The following is a 20,435-nucleotide window of genomic DNA, read 5'->3' on the forward strand; positions in this document are numbered from 1 at the left end:
CTTACAACGATTCAGAGTTGGACACAGACACTTACATAATCATAAAGAGCAAAAAAAAAAAAAAAAAAAAAAAAAGGAGAATAAATGAATGTCACAAGGATATGGATAACTAACAGAGAGATTAGTAAAGACTAAGTTATGATAATAATGGCATTAAAACATTTTATTTAAACAAGCTGGTGATATACTTCAAACAGTGAAAGAATTAAATGAAAGGAACCACCAGTGACTGTGTTAACAGGTCCAAGTTTTTGTCACACTTCTCATTCATATTCTCAACATTAGAGATGAACATTAGTGTATGATACAGCAGTATATGGGGTTTATGAAGGACATATTTTGAGTATTTTGCTTGTTTCTGCATTGCACATCTGGCAACCCAGTCAAACAGCAAACAAATAAAAAAAAACACCACTGGCAATAGAGAGAAGCACAAATGCAGTACAGAGGGGAGGTGGCATTGGAAATGAGGATTAATTATCAAAGAGAGAACAAATTAAATTAGGAGAAGGAGGATGAAGTGTGTTTGAGTTTGATTTCTCCCTCAAATGTATTTTATTTGGTATGTCTTCCACAAGCTGCTTCCTTAAACATGTAAACACAGGCCCAGAACTCAAACTGGATCTAAGAAGTATTTGGATAAATCAGAGACAGGAAGAGGTCTCAGAACCAAACATGCAGTAGCTCTGTTCAGAAGCTCACACACACACACACACACACACACATTGCAGCATACACACTGAAATCATCTTGCATTTTTTACTCAAAAGGCATCTTTGTCCGTGGGAATTTCTTTTTCATTTGAAGTATATTGCCAGCTTCACACCCAAGGTCATGTTACAATTCAAACTCAGTCCACGCTCCATTGACATCATTGTGCATCAAAGATCAAAGCCAGGACAACTTCAACAATCAAGACTGAGCTTTTGTAACCAGAAACCAGAGAACAACCTCAACCAATGACAAAAAACAAAAACAACAAAAACAACAAGACACACAGACACACACACACACACACACAAAACACTGAACTTGAAATGCCAGGATGAACGAAGAGTCAAAAACCTAAAGATACCTCTGAGACTAACAGAGTCAGATCCCTATAGACAGGGGACTTAACCAAGATGGAGAACCCTAAACACTTGGACTAACCAAGAGTGAGCGCTCTAAAGACTGCGACTAATCAAGAGCCAGAACCCTAAAGATTGGGACTAACCAAGAGTCCGAGTCTACAGGCGACCCACAGGAATGGGAGAAATCTTATACCGTATGAAAATTTCATGGTGACTGTCTGAATATAAAGTGTATAAACATAAACAGTGACTTTGTTGTTTTCATCATGCCCTGATTGACACACAGCTGTAACCGGTCAGTCTGTTTCTGTTATAGTTCAGTTTTCAATCTTCCTCTCCTAAATGCTGCACTAAAACCAGTCTGTGTGTGTGACAGACAGAGAGAGAGAGAGAGAGAGAGAGAGAGAGAGAGAGAGAGAGAGAGAGAGCACTTCATTCTACTTTACATGAAACCACAGCTCCTCCTACTGGGTGCAAATCACATAACAACAATTCAACACCCAGCTGTCTCTCTCTCTCTCTCTCTCTCTCTCTCCCTCTCTCTGTCTTCACATATCTCTCTTTATTTCCATCACACTGTGTACCTCACGTCTTCGTCTCTCCATCTCTGTCTGTTTCCTGCTCTCTGTCTCGGTCTGTCTGTCTCTTCCTCTCTTTGTTTCTCTTTCTCCCTCTCTCTAGCTGCTTTCTGATTGTTCACCATTAACTTCTTGCTCCTCAATAAACAAACAAAACTAAACTATTCCATAACTCCGCGTGAAGTACATCAGAGCAGAGCAGGGAGTAAATATGCTAATCAGGTGTTCAGCATTAGGGGACAGTATGAGTATTTTTATCCTCTGAAGTGTGAATGAGACGCAATCTCTACTGAAACAGAGAGAGAGAGAGAGAGAGAGAGAGAGAGAGAGAGAGAGAGAGAGAGGAGGGATAGACAGGAAGAGAGAGATATAGACAGGAACAGAGTGAGACAGAGAAAGACAGACATGAAGAGACAGACAGATGTAGAAAATATTTCTGATCATTGCAAGTGAATGAGTTGGACTGAATTTTATAAGATTTGTGTGTGAGAGTGAGACGGAGAGAGTGAGACGGAGAGAGTGAGACAGGGAGAGAGTGAGACAGGGAGAGAGTGAGAAAGTTTCTCTGCTCTCTTTAGACTGTTAATCCTATTTGGTTGTGTGAAAATGGATGTCAATAGTTTAAGCTGATAAGAAGCAAAGAGAGGAAATACACTCACACACACTCTCTCACACACACGCACACACACAGGCCTCCACAGAGCGCGCATGCAGGGAATTATTCATCCGTCTGTCTCTCTCTCTGTGAATCAGAGCTGCATTACAAAAGAGCAAAATCTTGTTTTTGTAAGCCACCATGTTCACTTCATCCTTATAGCCTCACACACACACACACACACACACACACACACACACACACACATGGTAAACAGTAAATGGAGCACTGAGTGTTACTGCTGTAGCTACACATAGTACAGCACCGAACCAAGCTAAACCAGTGCGAGCCAGACTAAACCGGATCGGGACAGCGGGCAGCACCACAGAGGTGACATCATCACTGGGGAAGTTGAGTTAAAGCAGTGAGGAACCCTGGACCTGGACCTGGACCTGGACCTGACTCTCATCTCAAATACAATTTAAACCTGTAATCAGTCTGAGTATTAAACAGCATGGACATTACTGATGTGTCAGAAATCTGACTTCAGGATCAATCTGAGGTTTTACAACACATTACTGTGATGTCACTCAGAAATCCTTACTGAAAAATCTATCATTTATTTTACACACTTTATAGCAGGTTCCTTCAATATGAGTTCCTTCAGAACTGTTGTTAAAGGTGACAAACTGCCTCTGGAGCATGACTCAGACCTGTAGAAACTCCAATGTCACTGAGATCCGCTTCAAAATCATCAACTTGTGTACTAGACCCCTTACCTACACATTCCTCATATACTACCAGAAGTATTCAAATAGCTATTAAAAATAATCAACTCCTTTCTTAGGACTGGTTACTTAATAAACAAACTAAATAAACTAAATCTTTAAATTAGCAGTTATTTAACCAATTTAAAACCTGACCTTTGACCCCTGTCAGCTGTCTAACTATAGACCAATATCAAACCTCTCCTTGATCTCACAGTTCTCCTGCTAACAAACTCAGAAAAAACCCTTGTGTGAAAATGCTCTGAATTAACATCCGTGTGTGTGTGTGTGTGTGTGTGTGTGTGTGTGTGTGTGAGGTACAGTAAAGAAAGAACGATGTATTTATTACATTTGTATTAACTCCCAAGTGAGCTCAGTTAAAGAATGAGTGTAGGAGTACACACACACACACACACACACACACACTATCAGTAGATAAAGGGAAGAGAGAAGTTGGCGGGTTTCCCGGACATCATGGCGCTCTGAGACTCAGGGAGCAGGATTAGCCGCTAAAGGCTAAACTGTCCTTGGGAACAAAGCCATATACTGAGAGAGAGAAAGAAAAAGAGAAAGAGAAAGATGTTTGTGATATATTTGTTCTCTAAGTGATACTGTTCTAAACATTTTGGACAAACTCTAAGTTACAGAACACATAGTGGACATAAAATGCACTACATAAGGTGTAAGGGCCATTTCAAATCAAATTTTATTCATCGCACACACAGCAGCACACAGTACAGCATGCAGTGAAAGCCTTTTTACGACTGTCTGATGACATAAAATAGAATTTACATAAAAACAGAATTTGCTTAGATAGGAACAGAAAAAGAAAAATATAAAAGATAGATGGCAAAAAATGTATGAACTGTTTGTTGTATAAAGTGCAAATATGTGCAGTTGAATGTGCAGTACAATGCTGAGGCAGTTGCAGTGAAAAAGTTAACAATATAATATAAATATTTATAAGTAGAGGATATGCCATATGTATTCACAGGAACGCTGGGAGCGTGTGGGGAAAAAGCTCCTCCTCATTCTCTCTGTGTTGGTCTTCAGCGAGCGGAAGTGCTTCTCTGACCGCATCAGAGGGGACAGTCTGTTGTTCGGATGGCTGAGGTCCTTCACTGTCTTCCTGGCCTTGGTTCAGCGCCACTTGCTGTAGATAGACTGCAGGTCAGGGAGCTCAGTGCGGATGCTACGCTCAGCTGATCGCACCAGCCTCTGGAAAGACCAGCTATCCTGCTTGGTGCTGATCCCAAACCAGGCTGTGATGCTTCCCGTCAGAATGCTGTCAGTGGTGCCGGCGTAAAAGTTCCTTGATCTTAAGGGGGTGGTAGCTCCACATTCGTCGTTCTGGAGGATGGTGTTTTATAGTCCGTTATTGTTTTCAGTCCCTGCCACAGACTCCTACAGCCACCCTGCTGGACGTGTGACTCCTGTAGCGCTGCGTCGCATTCTTCACCGCTCTGTGCATGTTGTAGGATTTCCCACACAGTGGTTGAGACTGTGCCTTGTAGCCGTCTTAGAACCGAGTGTAGGAATGGTCCAGGATCCTTTTGCCCCTGGTGGGGCAGGTGATGTGATGGTGGAAGTTTGGCACTGCGGGTTTGTCACTGTTCCCTGCCACAGTGAGCGCAGCATCCTGGTGATGAGTTTGGTGAGAGAGAGCTTCATGTAGTTCACATAAGGCAGTGTCCATCTCCGCCTGAGATGAAATATAAACAGCACTGACTATGACCGAGGTAAATTCCCGAGGAAAAGGACAGCATTTGATGGTCAGCAGCTCCGGGTTGTGTGTGCAGGACCATGTGAGAGGAACAATGTTCCTGCTGTCGCACCAGCTGCTGTTTACCATCAGACACCTTCCACCTCCACTTGACTTCCCCAACTCCATTGTCCTGTCCATGCGGTAAACCGAGAAGAACTCAGCCGGCTGGATGGTGTGGTCCGGTACCTCTGGGTTCAGCCAGGTCTCTGTGAAGCAGAGGAGGCTGCAGTCCTGAAAGTCCCTCTGGAACTTAACCCTGGCCTTGAGGTTGTTGAGCTTGTTCTCCAGAGACTGAATGTTGGCTAGCAGGACTCTAGGCGGGGGAGCACGACCCTCAGTCTGTTCCTGACGCTGATCCGGTATTAAAAAAGTGATATGTGAGCGCCATATTTACATGCTTTACTTAGCGTATCGGTGAAGTGAACCTCTACAGAAAGCAGGTATCCGAGTGCCACATGTTCAACTGGTGTACATATGGTGCACAATGTAGTTGTAGAACCTGGTATGCATGAAGGTGGGTTGGAAGGAGGACTCGGACGACAGGCAGACTTGACGAGGCTTTGCTTCATTTCTACAACAGGCGTGTTTCGGCGCGCTCTCAATGACTCTACCGGAAAAACAAAGAATATATAAGTAACCTCACCATGATTACACACAGGTGAGAATCATCACGCGTTACCCGCCGGTTCAACCCGCCTCCTCTCCATCCACAACCGACGCTTGACCACGCCTCCTCTGCCACAGTAGTGTACTAGAATAATGATTCCTACACACTATCTAGTGCACTATATATACATGAGACACCATTTGGGATTCAGCTCCATGTTTCTATTCGATTCTATTCTATTGTGTAGTGAATTTTAAGGAGTCTGTCTGTCTGTATTTATTTGAGATGCAGTACACAAGTCCCACCCACTCTGTAGACACGTCCCACCCACTAGAAATACTGCTATATATATAGTGGTATGTATTCACTATTTGTGCGTTGCTCTATTACAGGTGGGGTATACACACACACACACACACACACACACACACGCTCAGCATCTGTGTGTGACTGGGCTTCAGATCCAACATCAGCTCCATCTGCTCTCCAACTCCCCATTACACACATCGCTCTGTGTGTGTGTGTGTGTGTGTCAGAGGCAGTTAGGGTGACAGACTGCAGTTGAGGAACAGCCCAATGACTTCCAATTCTCTGCTTTACTAACTTCAGTCCTCATTTTCTATCTCTCTCTCTCTCTCTCTCTCTCACACACACACACACACACACACACAGAGCACTGCGCTCTATGTGCAGTTGATTGTGTTTCAGTGCTGTTGCTCTGTGATGTGAAAATAATAAATATATCAGGACTAACATTAATACACAAGCTCCACCCACCTGAACCCCACCCATAACTAACACCAGGTCATAAAAAAATAACATGACAATACACACACACACACACACACACACACACACACACACACACACAATGTTACCATGACGCTGATAACACAAGCAACACTGTGTGTGTGTGCAGATGGTTCATTATACATTTTTGCTCTCCTCCAAGTCTCCACTGTGGCTGTGTTTTAATCAGAGGTTTATAAGTCGCCTTGTGGGGTTTGGAACACAGCTGAGACTGAAAAAAAACTGGTGGAACTCTGTATAAGGACTGAAACAAACAAAGGTTCCTAATAATTAAAGAATGTGGGGGTGAGTTGAGTACAGACCTGAGTTACAGACAACAGAAATACAACACACACACACACACACTCTCTCTCTTTCGCTTTTTGATTCTGAACATGAAACAGTGTGAGATTAGATCTCCAGCCACCAGAGCACTGAATCCATTTTCACTCCCTCTTCCATTAATCCATCTCACACACACACACACACACACAGGAGAAAGATTCAAATATAATCACTTATATCACCTGTGTTTCATGACTCAGTGACTCTCTCTCCCAAAGTAAAATCCATGTACACTAATGATACTGTACACTAATGTACTGTAATGATAAAATACACTTCAAGCAGAATGTAAACATAAATATCTGTTTTTATTTTTTCCTTTCTGACATTCTCACCTGCTTCCATTCTCTTTTCTTCAGTTCTCTCTCTGTTCATATCTTTTTACTTCCTTCAATTTCTTCCTTTATCGTTCCTTCATTAGGGTCTCGTCTTCATTTCTTGAAGATGGAGTTTTGTCACCCCCCAGTGGCAGGAACACACATGTACATTAGCTCATATCTGTGTAAAGATCATTACAAACCTAATGCATACGTTACACACACTCACTGAGCACTGTATTAGGAACACTATACTAATCCTGGATATCATCTCGCTTTGCTCTCAAAACAGCCTCAATTCTTCATGGCATGGATTCCACAAGATGTTGGAAGCATTCCTTTGAGATTCTGCTCCATGTTGAGATGATCTCACCACGCAATTTCTGCAGATTTTTCAGCTCAACTTTCATGCTGCGAGTCTCCTGTTCTACCGCATCCCAAAGGTGTTCTACTGGATTCAGATCCAGTGACTGGGATGGCCACTGAAGAACCCTGAACTCATCGTCTTGTTCATGAAACCAGGTTGAGACTTTTGCTTTGTGACATGGTGCATTATCATGCTGGAAGCAGGCATTAGAAGATGGTAAATTGTGGCTATGAAGGGATGCACATGGTCAGCAACAATACTCAAATGCGCTGTGGCATTCAAGCCATAACTGATTGGTAAGAAAACATTCCCCACACCATCACACCACCTCCACCAGCCTGCACTGGTTACACAAGGCAGACTGGGTCCATGGATGGCCCCTACCATCTGAGAGCATCAGCAGAAATCCTGATTCTTCAGACCAGGCCATGTTTCTCCAGTCTTCACCTGTCCAGTGTTGGTGAGTCTGTGCCCACTGCAGCCTCAGCTTTCTGTTCATGGTTGACAGAAGCGGAACCCGATATGGTCTTCTGCTGTTGTAGCCCATCCGCCTCAGGGTTCGACATGTTGTGCATTCTGAGATGCTTTTCTGCTCACCACAGATTATACAGAGTAGTTATCTAAGTTACTGTAGCCTTACTATCAGCTCAAACCTGCCTGGCCATTCTCCGTTGTCCTCTCTCATCAACAAGGCTTTTTCACCCGTTCTGATGGTTGATGTGAACGTTACCTGAAGCTGCTGTCCGAATCTGCATGGTTTTATGCAGTGCACTGCTGTCATACGATGGCTGATAACTGCATGAATGAGTAGGTGTACAGGTGTTCCTAATAAAGTGTCAAGGGAGTGTATACATCACACATACATTATATATATTTTGCATAAATTATACCTACATTATATGTATATATATGGCTGGTTTGGAGATCAGTGGTGTGATTGAGATGTTCCACAAGGTTCTCTTCTCTGCCCTGGTCTCTTCATAATCCATACATATGTTCTCATTTCTTCTGTAACACTGTGACTTTCAGCTGTGTTTGTTCCTCAGACTGTTCATCGCACTTCATCAGGCTGTTCCTCAGACTGTTCATCGCACTTCATCAGGCTGTTCCTCAGACTGTTCATCGCACTTCATCAGGCTGTTCCTCAGACTGTTCATCGCACTTCATCAGGCTGTTCCTCAGTTTTCATCGCACTTCATCAGGCTGTTCCTCAGACTGTTCATCGCACTTCATCAGACTGTTCATCGCACTTCATCAGGCTGTTCCTCAGTTTTCATCGCACTTCATCAGGCTGTTCCTCAGACTGTTCATCGCACTTCATCAGACTGTTCCTCAGACTGTTCATCGCACTTCATCAGGCTGTTCCTCAGACTGTTCATCGCACTTCATCAGGCTGTTCCTCAGTTTTCATCGCACTTCATCAGGCTGTTCCTCAGACTGTTCATCGCACTTCATCAGGCTGTTCCTCAGACTGTTCATCGCACTTCATCAGGCTGTTCCTCAGACTGTTCATCGCACTTCATCAGGCTGTTCCTCAGACTGTTCTTCGCACTTCACCAGGCTGTTCCTCAGACTGTTCTTCGCACTTCACCAGGCTGTTCCTCAGTCACTGGGCTGACCGATGTTTCAGCATCCATCCTCTTCACCACTGCAGTTAGTCAGATTATGTACAAAACCCTCCATCCATCCCTCGCTTCCCACTGCAGCACATCCATGTACACAATGCACACTACCTCTATCTAATCTACTCATCTCTAATCTAACCGTCTCTTATCTAATATAATTTAATTTAATTAGTCTCTAATTGTGTCTAATCTAATAGTCTCTTAAATGATTTATGTAAATGTATAGTTTTGAACCATTTCAACCATTGTTTTGTTAATTATATTTTAACTGCTTTTTATTATTTTATAGTGGTTTGGTGTTTGTATGTCGTGGTGTGTGTATTTTCCATCACTTGGTTTAGTCGACTGTTTCATCACTTTACTGCCTGTTTTGGTGAGTTTCATGAGTTTTAATTGAATGTGATTCACTGTGAATTTCTTTCTCACTGCACTGAGAAGAGATTTATGGAACCATTCCAGATTTATTCCCGTGTGTTTGCTGTTATAATGAGCTCCACTCTTCTGGGAAGCTTTCCACTAGATGTTGGAGCGTGGCTGTGGGGATTTGTGTTCATTCAGCTACAAGAGCATTAGTGAGGTCAGGCGCTGATGTTGGGATGTCGAGGAGGTCTGGGGTTCAGTCGGTGTTCCAGTTCATCCCAAAGATGTTCAGTGGGGTTGAGGTCAGGGCTCTGTGCAGGACACTCGAGTTCTTCCACTCCAACCTTCACACACCATGTCTTCATGGAGCTCGCTTTGTGCACAGGGGCATTGTCATGCTGGAACAGGTTTCAGTCTCTTAGTTCCAGTGAAGGGAAACTGTAAAGCTACAGCACACGGAGACGTTCTATACAACTGTGTGCTTCAGAGTTTGTGTGATGGTCAGGGGTGCACATACTTTTGGCCATATAGCGTACGCACAGCAGAGAGATGAGTAACCATTTCAGTAATAGACTGGTAATATGCGACAACCAGAGCGAGAGAAAGAGAGAGAGAGAGAGAGAGAGAGCAAGAGAAAGAGAGAGAGAGAGGGAGAGAGAGATGGTGAGAGAGAGAGAGAGAGAGAGGGAGAGAGAGAGAGAGAGATGGTGAGTGAGAGAGAGAGAGAGAGAGAGAGAGAGAGATGGTGAGTGAGAGAGAGAGAGAGAGAGAGAGAGAGAGAGGGAGAGAGAGATGGTGAGTGAGAGAGAGAGAGAGAGAGAGAGAGAGAGAGAGAGAGAGAGAGAGAGATGGTGAGTGAGAGAGAGAGAGAGAGAGAGGGAGAGAGAGATGGTGAGTGAGAGAGAGAGAGAGAGAGAGAGAGATGGTGAGTGAGAGAGAGAGAGAGAGAGAGAGAGAGAGAGAGAGAGAGAGATGGTGAGTGAGAGAGAGAGAGAGAGAGAGAGAGAGAGAGAGAGAGAGATGGTGAGTGAGAGAGAGAGAGAGAGGGAGAGAGAGAGGGAGAGAGAGATGGTGAGTGAGAGAGAGACAGGTGCGTTCAGTTCAGTCGTTTATAATTCAGTAAAATCTACTGGAATACAGAGTACAACAAAATAGAGTGTACAATTCTAATGTTCAATATACAAACACCATCATCATCATCATCATCGTCAGGATACTGCTGTCCTTCTGACTCCACGCACACACACGCGCACACACACACGCGCACACACACGCAAACACGCACACACACGCACGCACACACGCACGCACACACGCACGCACACACGCGCGCACACACACACACGCGCACACACACGCAAACACGCACACACACGCACACACGCACACACACACGCGCACACACACGCAAACACGCACACACACGCACACACGCACACACACACGCACACACGCACGCACACACGCACACAGTAGAGGAGGAAAGAAAAGGAAAGGAGGATGGTGAACGGCTTGTTGAACTTTGACCTTTAAAACAGTATCATGTGTGATTAGCTGTCTAATACTGCGCTTGGTACCACACACACACACACACACACATACATACACACACACACACACACAGCTTATTAACACTCCACTGAAATAATAATAATTACAATAATAATAATAATAATGAAATGTGTGGGCAGGGCTCAAACTCTCCCACACACACACACACACACACACACACACACACACACACATTCCCTTTTACTCACTTCCTCTTCTTTCCTTTCTCTCTCTCCCTCTCCCTCATTCCCTTCTTCTTCCTCACTCCCTTTTCGCCCATCAGTCCATTCCCTCCATCCTGTGACATCATCACAGTGACAGTCCTTAAAACTTAAATGCTGGTTTTGCATCACAAATGCAAAAAAGAAAAAAGTAATAACTCTCTGTACAGGTATAAAAGTTGAGTACACACACACACACACACACACACACACACACACACACACGCACACACGCTCCTCTGTGTGTACAGTCAGTATCAGTCCTCCCATGTCCTGTGTAGTGTTCTTCCTGTCTGTAGTGCCCTTCACAGGGAGCTGCGGTCTCACGCTGGTCCCTTGAACAGTCTCACTGAATTTACAGGTCTGCTGTGTGTGTGTGTGTGTGTGTGTGTGTGCAGGCCTGTGTGTGTGTGTGTGTGTTCCATGACAGTCTCTTTTTTTAGCTCCATGTCTTTGTGCTATTCCTACTTCCCGTCTGTGCATTTCCACTTCCTGTTTGGCTGGTGTGTGTGTGTGTGTGTGTGTGTGTATGAGAGAGACTGTCTCCCCCCTGTGTGTGTGTGTGTGTGTTCCATGACAGTCTCTTTTTTTAGCTCCATGTCTTTGTGCTATTCCTACTTCCCGTCTGTGCATTTCCACTTCCTGTTTGGCTGGTGTGTGTGTGTGTGTGTGTGTGTGTATGAGAGAGACTGTCTCCCCCTTTAGCTGTGTGTGTGAGCTGTGACTTCCTGTGTGTGAGCCTCCACTTCCGTGTGTGTCGTGTGACTGTCAGACTGAACGTGTATGTGCACAGGAAGCTGCGCGGTGGGGGCGGAGCTCTGTGGATGTGAGTGGGCGGGGCCTGTGCCAGGGGGCAGGGCCAGAGTAATGGGTGTGATGGTGATGATCTTGGCGAGCTGTAGCGTGATCTTATCGCTGTTCTCCCCTGCCGGAACCGTCTGGATCAGAACCTTCGGGGTGGAGGCTCCGGTCGCTGTGGTAACGCTGGAGGGGGGTGGGGTCGCCGTTGGGATGGCAACCGGTGAGATCTTCTGACCCAGGGGCGTCGTCATGACAACAGGCACTTGCATAGCAACTCGGACGGTCCTGCAGACAGAGAAGAGGTTACACACACACACACACACACACACTCACAGTATACACACACACACACACTCACAGTACACACACACACACACACACACTCACACAGTACACACACACACACAAACACACACAGTACACACACACAGTACACACACACACAGTACACACACACACACACTCACAGTATACACACACACACACTCACAGTATACACACACACACACACACTCACAGTACACACACACACACACACACACAGTACACACACACAGTATATACACACACAGTATACACACACACACACAGTACACACACACACAGTATACACACACACAGTATACACACACAGTATACACACACACACACACACACACACACAGTATATACACACTCACAGTATATACACACTCTCTCTCTCTCTCTGTACCTGGGTGCGCTGGCGTTGGGAATAATCGTGGCGTGTGGCGGCTCCGTTGGCGTGGAGACGGTCACTACGCGTTGGATGGGCGTGGCAGTGGGTGAGGGCTTGGCTTTGGGAGAGGCGGGGCCTATAAATGACCCCGCCCCTCTCAGAATGCCTGACGTTTTGGAGAGGTCAGTGGCCATGACATGCTCATAAGTCCCGCCCAGATCATCTGCGTCACACTTATCGTCATCAATGACAACAATGTCTTTAGGCATTTCCTTAAACTGGTACACTAACCTCTGACCTTCGACCTTTGACAGGATCCCCCTTTGATAGTAGTACCTACAGGTGGGGCGGAGAGAGAGACAGGTGAGGCGGAGAGGGAGACAGGTGGGGCGGAGAGGGAGACAGGTGAGGCGGAGAGGGAGACAGGTGAGGCGGAGAGGGAGACAGGTGGGGCGGAGAGGGAGACAGGTGGGGCGGAGAGGGAGACAGGTGAGGCGGAGAGGGAGACAGGTGGGGCGGAGAGGGAGACAGGTGGGGCGGAGAGGGAGACAGGTGGGGCGGAGAGGGAGACAGGTGAGGCGGAGAGGGAGACAGGTGGGGCGGAGAGGGAGACAGGTGAGGCGGAGAGAGACCGAGTGAGAGAGACAGATATGCAGACAGACAGCACGTCCACTAGAGAGCTCTGATAATACAATACTCTCCTTTCTCCTTCCTTATTAAGCAATATTAGAGAGACAGGTGCTGCCTCCTTTCATCTCCTACGCCCTTAAGCCCTAATCATCCACCCCTAAGCCCTAATCATCAACCCCTACGCCATTAACCCCTAATCATCAACCCCTACGCCCTAATCATCAACCCCTACGCCCTTAAGCCCTAATCATCAACCCCTACACCCTAATCATCAACCCCTACGCCATTAACCCCTAATCATCAACCCCTACGCCCTAATCATCAACCCCTACGCCCTTAAGCCCTAATCATCAACCCCTACACCCTAATCATCAACCCCTACGCCATTAAACCCTAATCATCAACCCCTACGCCCTAATCATCAACCCCTACGCCCTTAAGCCCTAATCATCCACCCCTAAGCCCTAATCATCAACCCCTACACCCTAATCATCAACCCCTACGCCCTAATCATCAACCCCTACGCCCTTAAGCCCTAATCATCCACCCCTAAGCCCTAATCATCAACCCCTACACCCTAATCATCAACCCCTACACCCTAATCATCAACCCCTACGCCCTTAAGCCCTAATCATCCACCCCTAAGCCCTAATCATCAACCCCTACGCCCTTAAGCCCTAATCATCCACCCCTAAGCCCTAATCATCAACCCCTACGCCCTAATCATCAACACCTACGCCCTAATCATCAACACCTACGCCCTTAAGCCCTAATCATCAACACCTACGCCCTTAAGTCCTAATCATCCACCCCTAAGCCCTAATCATCAACCCCTACGCCATTAACCCCTAATCATCAACCCCTACACCCTAATCATCAACCCCTACGCCCTTAAGCCCTAATCATCCACCCCTACGCCCTAATCATCAACCCCTACGCCCTAATCATCAACCCCTACGCCCTTAAGTCCTAATCATCAACCCCTACGCCCTAATCATCAACCCCTACGCCATTAACCCCTAATCATCAACCCCTACGCCCTTAAGCCCTAATCATCCACCCCTACGCCCTTAAGCCCTAATCATCAACCCCTACGCCCTAATCATTAACCCCTACGCCCTAATCATCAACCCCTACGCCCTAATCATCAACACCTACGCCCTTAAGCCCTAATCATCAACCCCTACGCCCTAATCAACCCCTACGCCCTAATCATCAACACCTACGCCCTACGCCCTAATCATCAACACCTACGCCCTAATCAACACCTACGCCCTTAAGCCCTAATCATCAACCCCTACGCCCTAATCATCAACCCCTACTCCCTTAACCCCTAATCATCAACCCCTACGCCATTAACCCCTAATCATCAACCCCTACGCCCTAATCATCAACACCTACGCCCTTAAGCCCTAATTATCAACCCCTACACCCTAATCATCAACACCTACGTCCTTAAGCCCTAATCCTCAACCTCTACGCCCTAATCATCAACCCCTACGCCCTAATCAACCCCTACGCCCTAATCATCAACACCTACGCCCTAATCATCAACCCCTACGCCCTTAAGCCCTAATCATCCACCCCTACGCCCTAATCATTAACCCCTACGCCCTAATCATCAACCTCTACGCCCTAATCATCAACCCCTACGCCCTAATCATCAACCCCTACGCCCTTAAGCCCTAATCATCCACCCCTACGCCCTTAAGCCCTAATCATCCACCCCTACGCCCTAATCATCAACTCCTACGCCCTAATCATCAACCCCTACGCCCTAATCATCAACACCTACGCCCTAATCATCAACCCCTACGCCCTTAAGCCCTAATCATCCACCCCTACGCCCTAATCATCAACCCCTACGCCCTAATCATCAACCTCTACGCCCTAATCATCAACCCCTACGCCCTAATCATCAACCCCTACGCCCTTAAGCCCTAATCATCCACCCCTACGCCCTTAAGCCCTAATCATCCACCCCTACGCCCTAATCATTAACCCCTACGCCCTAATCATCAACCCCTACGCCCTAATCATCAACACCTACGCCCTAATCATCAACCCCAACGCCCTTAAGCCCTAATCATCAACCCCTACGCCCTTAAGCCCTAATCATCCACCCCTACGCCCTTAAGCCCTAATCATCCACCCCTACGCCCTAATCATTAACCCCTACGCCCTAATCATCAACCCCTACGCCCTAATCATCAACACCTACGCCCTTAAGCCCTAATCATCAACCCCTACGCCCTAATCATCAACCCCTACGCCCTAATCATCAACCCCTACGTCCTTAAGCCCTAATCCTCAACCTCTACGCCCTAATCATCAACCCCTAACGCCCTAATCATCAACCTCTACGCCCTAATCATCAACCCCTACGCCCTAATCATCAACCCCTACGCCCTTAAGCCCTAATCATCCACCCCTACGCCCTAATCATTAACCCCTACGCCCTAATCATCAACCCCTACGCCCTAATCATCAACCCCTACGCCCTAATCATCAACCCCTACGCCCTTAAGCCCTAATCATCCACCCCTACGCCCTTAAGCCCTAATCATCCACCCCTACGCCCTAATCATCAACCCCTATGCCCTAATCATCAACCCCTACGCCCTAATCATCAACACCTACGCCCTAATCATCAACCCCTACGCCCTTAAGCCCTAATCATCCACCCCTACGCCCTAATCATCAACCCCTACGCCCTAATCATCCACCCCTACGCCCTAATCATTAACCCCTACGCCCTAATCATCAACCCCTACGCCCTAATCATCAACCCCTACGCCCTTAAGCCCTAATCATCCACCCCTACGCCCTTAAGCCCTAATCATCCACCCCTACGCCCTAATCATTAACCCCTACGCCCTAATCATCAACCCCTACGCCCTAATCATCAACACCTACGCCCTAATCATCAACCCCTACGCCCTTAAGCCCTAATCATCAACCCCTACGCCCTTAAGCCCTAATCATCCACCCCTACGCCCTTAAGCCCTAATCATCCACCCCTACGCCCTAATCATTAACCCCTACGCCCTAATCATCAACCCCTACGCCCTAATCATCAACACCTACGCCCTTAAGCCCTAATCATCAACCCCTACGCCCTAATCATCAACCCCTACGCCCTAATCATCAACCCCTACGCCCTAATCATCAACCCCTACGCCCTAATCATCAACACCTACGCCCTTAAGCCCTAATCATCAACCCCTACGCCCTAATCATCAACCCCTACGCCCTAATCATCAACCCCTACTCCCTTAACCCCTAATCATCAACCCCTACGCCCTTAACCCCTAATCATCAACCCCTACGCCCTAATCATCAACACCTACGCCCTTAAGCCCTAATTATCAACCCCTACGCCCTAATCATCAACACCTACGTCCTTAAGCCCTAATCATCAACCCCTACGCCCTAATCATCAACCCCTACGCCCTAATCATCAACCCCTACGCCCTTAACCCCTAATCATCAACCCCTACGCCCTAATCATCAACACCTACGCCCTAATCATCAACCCCTACTCCCTTAACCCCTAATCATCAACTCCTACGCCCTTAACCCCTAATCATCAACCCCTACGCCCTAATCATCAACACCTACGCCCTTAAGCCCTAATTATCAACCCCTACGCCCTAATCATCAACACCTACGCCCTTAAGCCCTAATCATCAACCCCTACGCCCTAATCATCAACCCCTACGCCCTAATCATCAACACCTACGCCCTTAAGCCCTAATCAACCCCTACGCCCTAATCATCAACCCCTACGCCCTTAAGCCCTAATCATCAACCCCTACGCCCTAATCATCAACCCCTACGCCCTTAAGCCCTAATCATCAACCCCTACTCCCTTAACCCCTAATCATCAACCCCTACGCCCTTAACCCCTAATCATCAACCCCTACGCCCTAATCATCAACACCTACGCCCTTAAGCCCTAATTATCAACCCCTACGCCCTAATCATCAACACCTACGTCCTTAAGCCCTAATCATCAACCCCTACGCCCTAATCATCAACACCTACGCCCTAATCATCAACCCCTACGCCCTTAACCCCTAATCATCAACCCCTACGCCCTAATCATCAACACCTACGCCCTAATCATCAACCCCTACTCCCTTAACCCCTAATCATCAACTCCTACGCCCTTAACCCCTAATCATCAACCCCTACGCCCTAATCATCAACACCTACGCCCTTAAGCCCTAATTATCAACCCCTACGCCCTAATCATCAACCCCTACGCCCTTAAGCCCTAATCATCAACCCCTACGCCCTAATCATCAACCCCTACGCCCTAATCATCAACACCTACGCCCTTAAGCCCTAATCATCAACCCCTACGCCCTAATCATCAACCCCTACGCCCTTAAGCCCTAATCATCAACCCCTACGCCCTAATCATCAACCCCTACGCCCTTAAGCCCTAATCATCAACCCCTACGCCCTTAAGCCCTAATCATCAACCCCTACGCCCTTAAGACCTAATCATCAACACCTACGCCCTTAAGCCCTAATCATCAACCCCTACGCCCTAATCATCAACACCTACGCCCTTAAGCCCTAATCATCAACCCCTACGCCCTAATCATCAACCCCTACGCCCTTAAGCCCTAATCATCAACCCCTACGCCCTAATCATCAACCCCTACGCCCTTAAGCCCTAATCATCAACACCTACGCCCTTAAGCCCTAATCATCAACACCTACGCCCTAATCATCAACACCTACGCCCTTAAGCCCTAATCATCAACACCTACGCCCTAATCATCAACACCTACGCCCTTAAGCCCTAATCATCAACCCCTACACCCTAATCATCAACACCTACGCCCTTAAGCCCTAATCATCAACCCCTACACCCTAATCATCCACCCCTACGCCCTTAAGCCCTAATCATCCACCCCTACGCCCTAATCATTAACCCCTACGCCCTAATCATCAACCCCTACGCCCTAATCATCAACACCTACGCCCTAATCATCAACCCCTACGCCCTTAAGCCCTAATCATCAACCCCTACGCCCTTAAGCCCTAATCATCCACCCCTACGCCCTTAAGCCCTAATCATCCACCCCTACGCCCTAATCATTAACCCCTACGCCCTAATCATCAACCCCTACGCCCTAATCATCAACACCTACGCCCTTAAGCCCTAATCATCAACCCCTACGCCCTAATCATCAACCCCTACGCCCTAATCATCAACCCCTACGTCCTTAAGCCCTAATCCTCAACCTCTACGCCCTAATCATCAACCCCTACGCCCTAATCATCAACCTCTACGCCCTAATCATCAACCCCTACGCCCTAATCATCAACCCCTACGCCCTTAAGCCCTAATCATCCACCCCTACGCCCTAATCATTAACCCCTACGCCCTAATCATCAACCCCTACGCCCTAATCATCAACCCCTACGCCCTTAAGCCCTAATCATCCACCCCTACGCCCTTAAGCCCTAATCATCCACCCCTACGCCCTAATCATCAACCCCTATGCCCTAATCATCAACCCCTACGCCCTAATCATCAACACCTACGCCCTAATCATCAACCCCTACGCCCTTAAGCCCTAATCATCCACCCCTACGCCCTAATCATCAACCCCTACGCCCTAATCATCAACCTCTACGCCCTAATCATCAACCCCTACGCCCTAATCATCAACCCCTACGCCCTTAAGCCCTAATCATCCACCCCTACGCCCTTAAGCCCTAATCATCCACCCCTACGCCCTAATCATTAACCCCTACGCCCTAATCATCAACCCCTACGCCCTAATCATCAACACCTACGCCCTAATCATCAACCCCTACGCCCTTAAGCCCTAATCATCAACCCCTACGCCCTTAAGCCCTAATCATCCACCCCTACGCCCTTAAGCCCTAATCATCCACCCCTACGCCCTAATCATTAACCCCTACGCCCTAATCATCAACCCCTACGCCCTAATCATCAACACCTACGCCCTTAAGCCCTAATCATCAACCCCTACGCCCTAATCATCAACCCCTACGCCCTAATCATCAACCCCTACGCCCTAATCATCAACCCCTACGCCCTAATCATCAACCCCTACGCCCTTAACCCCTAATTATCAACCCCTACGCCCTTAAGCCCTAATTATCAACCCCTACGCCCTAATCATCAACCCCTACGCCCTTAAGCCCTAATCATCAACCCCTACACCCTAATCATCAACCCCTACGCCCTAATCATCAACACCTACGCCCTAATCATCAACACCTACGCCCTTAAGCCCTAATCATCAACCCCTACGCCCTAATCATCAACCCCTACGCCCTAATCATCAACCCCTACTCCCTTAACCCCTAATCATCAACCCCTACGCCCTTAACCCCTAATCATCAACCCCTACGCCCTAATCATCAACACCTACGCCCTTAAGCCCTAATTATCAACCCCTACGCCCTAATCATCAACACCTACGTCCTTAAGCCCTAATCATCAACCCCTACGCCCTAATCATCAACCCCTACGCCCTAATCATCAACCCCTACGCCCTTAACCCCTAATCATCAACCCCTACGCCCTAATCATCAACACCTACGCCCTAATCATCAACCCCTACTCCCTTAACCCCTAATCATCAACTCCTACGCCCTTAACCCCTAATCATCAACCCCTACGCCCTAATCATCAACACCTACGCCCTTAAGCCCTAATTATCAACCCCTACGCCCTAATCATCAACACCTACGCCCTTAAGCCCTAATCATCAACCCCTACGCCCTAATCATCAACCCCTACGCCCTAATCATCAACACCTACGCCCTTAAGCCCTAATCATCAACCCCTACGCCCTAATCATCAACCCCTACGCCCTTAAGCCCTAATCATCAACCCCTACGCCCTAATCATCAACACCTACGCCCTTAAGCCCTAATCATCAACCCCTACGCCCTAATCATCAACCCCTACGCCCTTAAGCCCTAATCATCAACCCCTACGCCCTAATCATCAACCCCTACGCCCTTAAGCCCTAATCATCAACCCCTACGCCCTTAAGCCCTAATCATCAACCCCTACGCCCTTAAGCCCTAATCATCAACACCTACGCCCTTAAGCCCTAATCATCAACCCCTACGCCCTAATCATCAACACCTACGCCCTTAAGCCCTAATCATCAACCCCTACGCCCTAATCATCAACCCCTACGCCCTTAAGCCCTAATCATCAACCCCTACGCCCTAATCATCAACCCCTACGCCCTTAAGCCCTAATCATCAACACCTACGCCCTTAAGCCCTAATCATCAACACCTACGCCCTAATCATCAACACCTACGCCCTTAAGCCCTA

At 47.4% G+C, this 20,435-nt stretch overlaps 1 protein-coding gene and 1 long non-coding RNA gene across 5 annotated transcripts in view; both read right to left on the bottom strand.

The window, feature by feature from the left end:
• Nucleotides 1-4,624: 4,624 nt before the first annotated feature.
• LOC128317634 (uncharacterized) lies at nucleotides 4,625-9,825 on the bottom strand. The gene is made up of 2 exons (XR_008301155.1): nucleotides 6,855-9,825; nucleotides 4,625-5,385 (listed from the first exon to the last, which is right to left on the bottom strand). It is a non-coding gene; the product is annotated as an uncharacterized LOC128317634 (long non-coding RNA).
• A 458-nt stretch (nucleotides 9,826-10,283) lies between these two features.
• elf2b (E74-like factor 2b (ets domain transcription factor)) overlaps nucleotides 10,284-20,435 on the bottom strand; it is a 28,324-nt gene continuing 18,172 nt past the window's right edge. For all 4 annotated transcript variants that reach the window (XM_053230746.1, XM_053230745.1, XM_053230747.1 and 1 more), the window contains 2 exons: nucleotides 12,474-12,794; nucleotides 10,284-12,046 (listed from right to left, as the gene is read on the bottom strand). In XM_053230746.1, the coding sequence (XP_053086721.1) occupies nucleotides 11,662-12,046; nucleotides 12,474-12,794 (706 nt within the window). In that variant the 3' untranslated portion in view covers nucleotides 10,284-11,661. The remainder of the gene's footprint in view (nucleotides 12,047-12,473; nucleotides 12,795-20,435) is intronic.

Source organism: Pangasianodon hypophthalmus, chromosome 28, assembly GCF_027358585.1.
Source record: "Pangasianodon hypophthalmus isolate fPanHyp1 chromosome 28, fPanHyp1.pri, whole genome shotgun sequence".
NCBI classification, from domain to species: Eukaryota; Metazoa; Chordata; class Actinopteri; order Siluriformes; family Pangasiidae; genus Pangasianodon; species Pangasianodon hypophthalmus.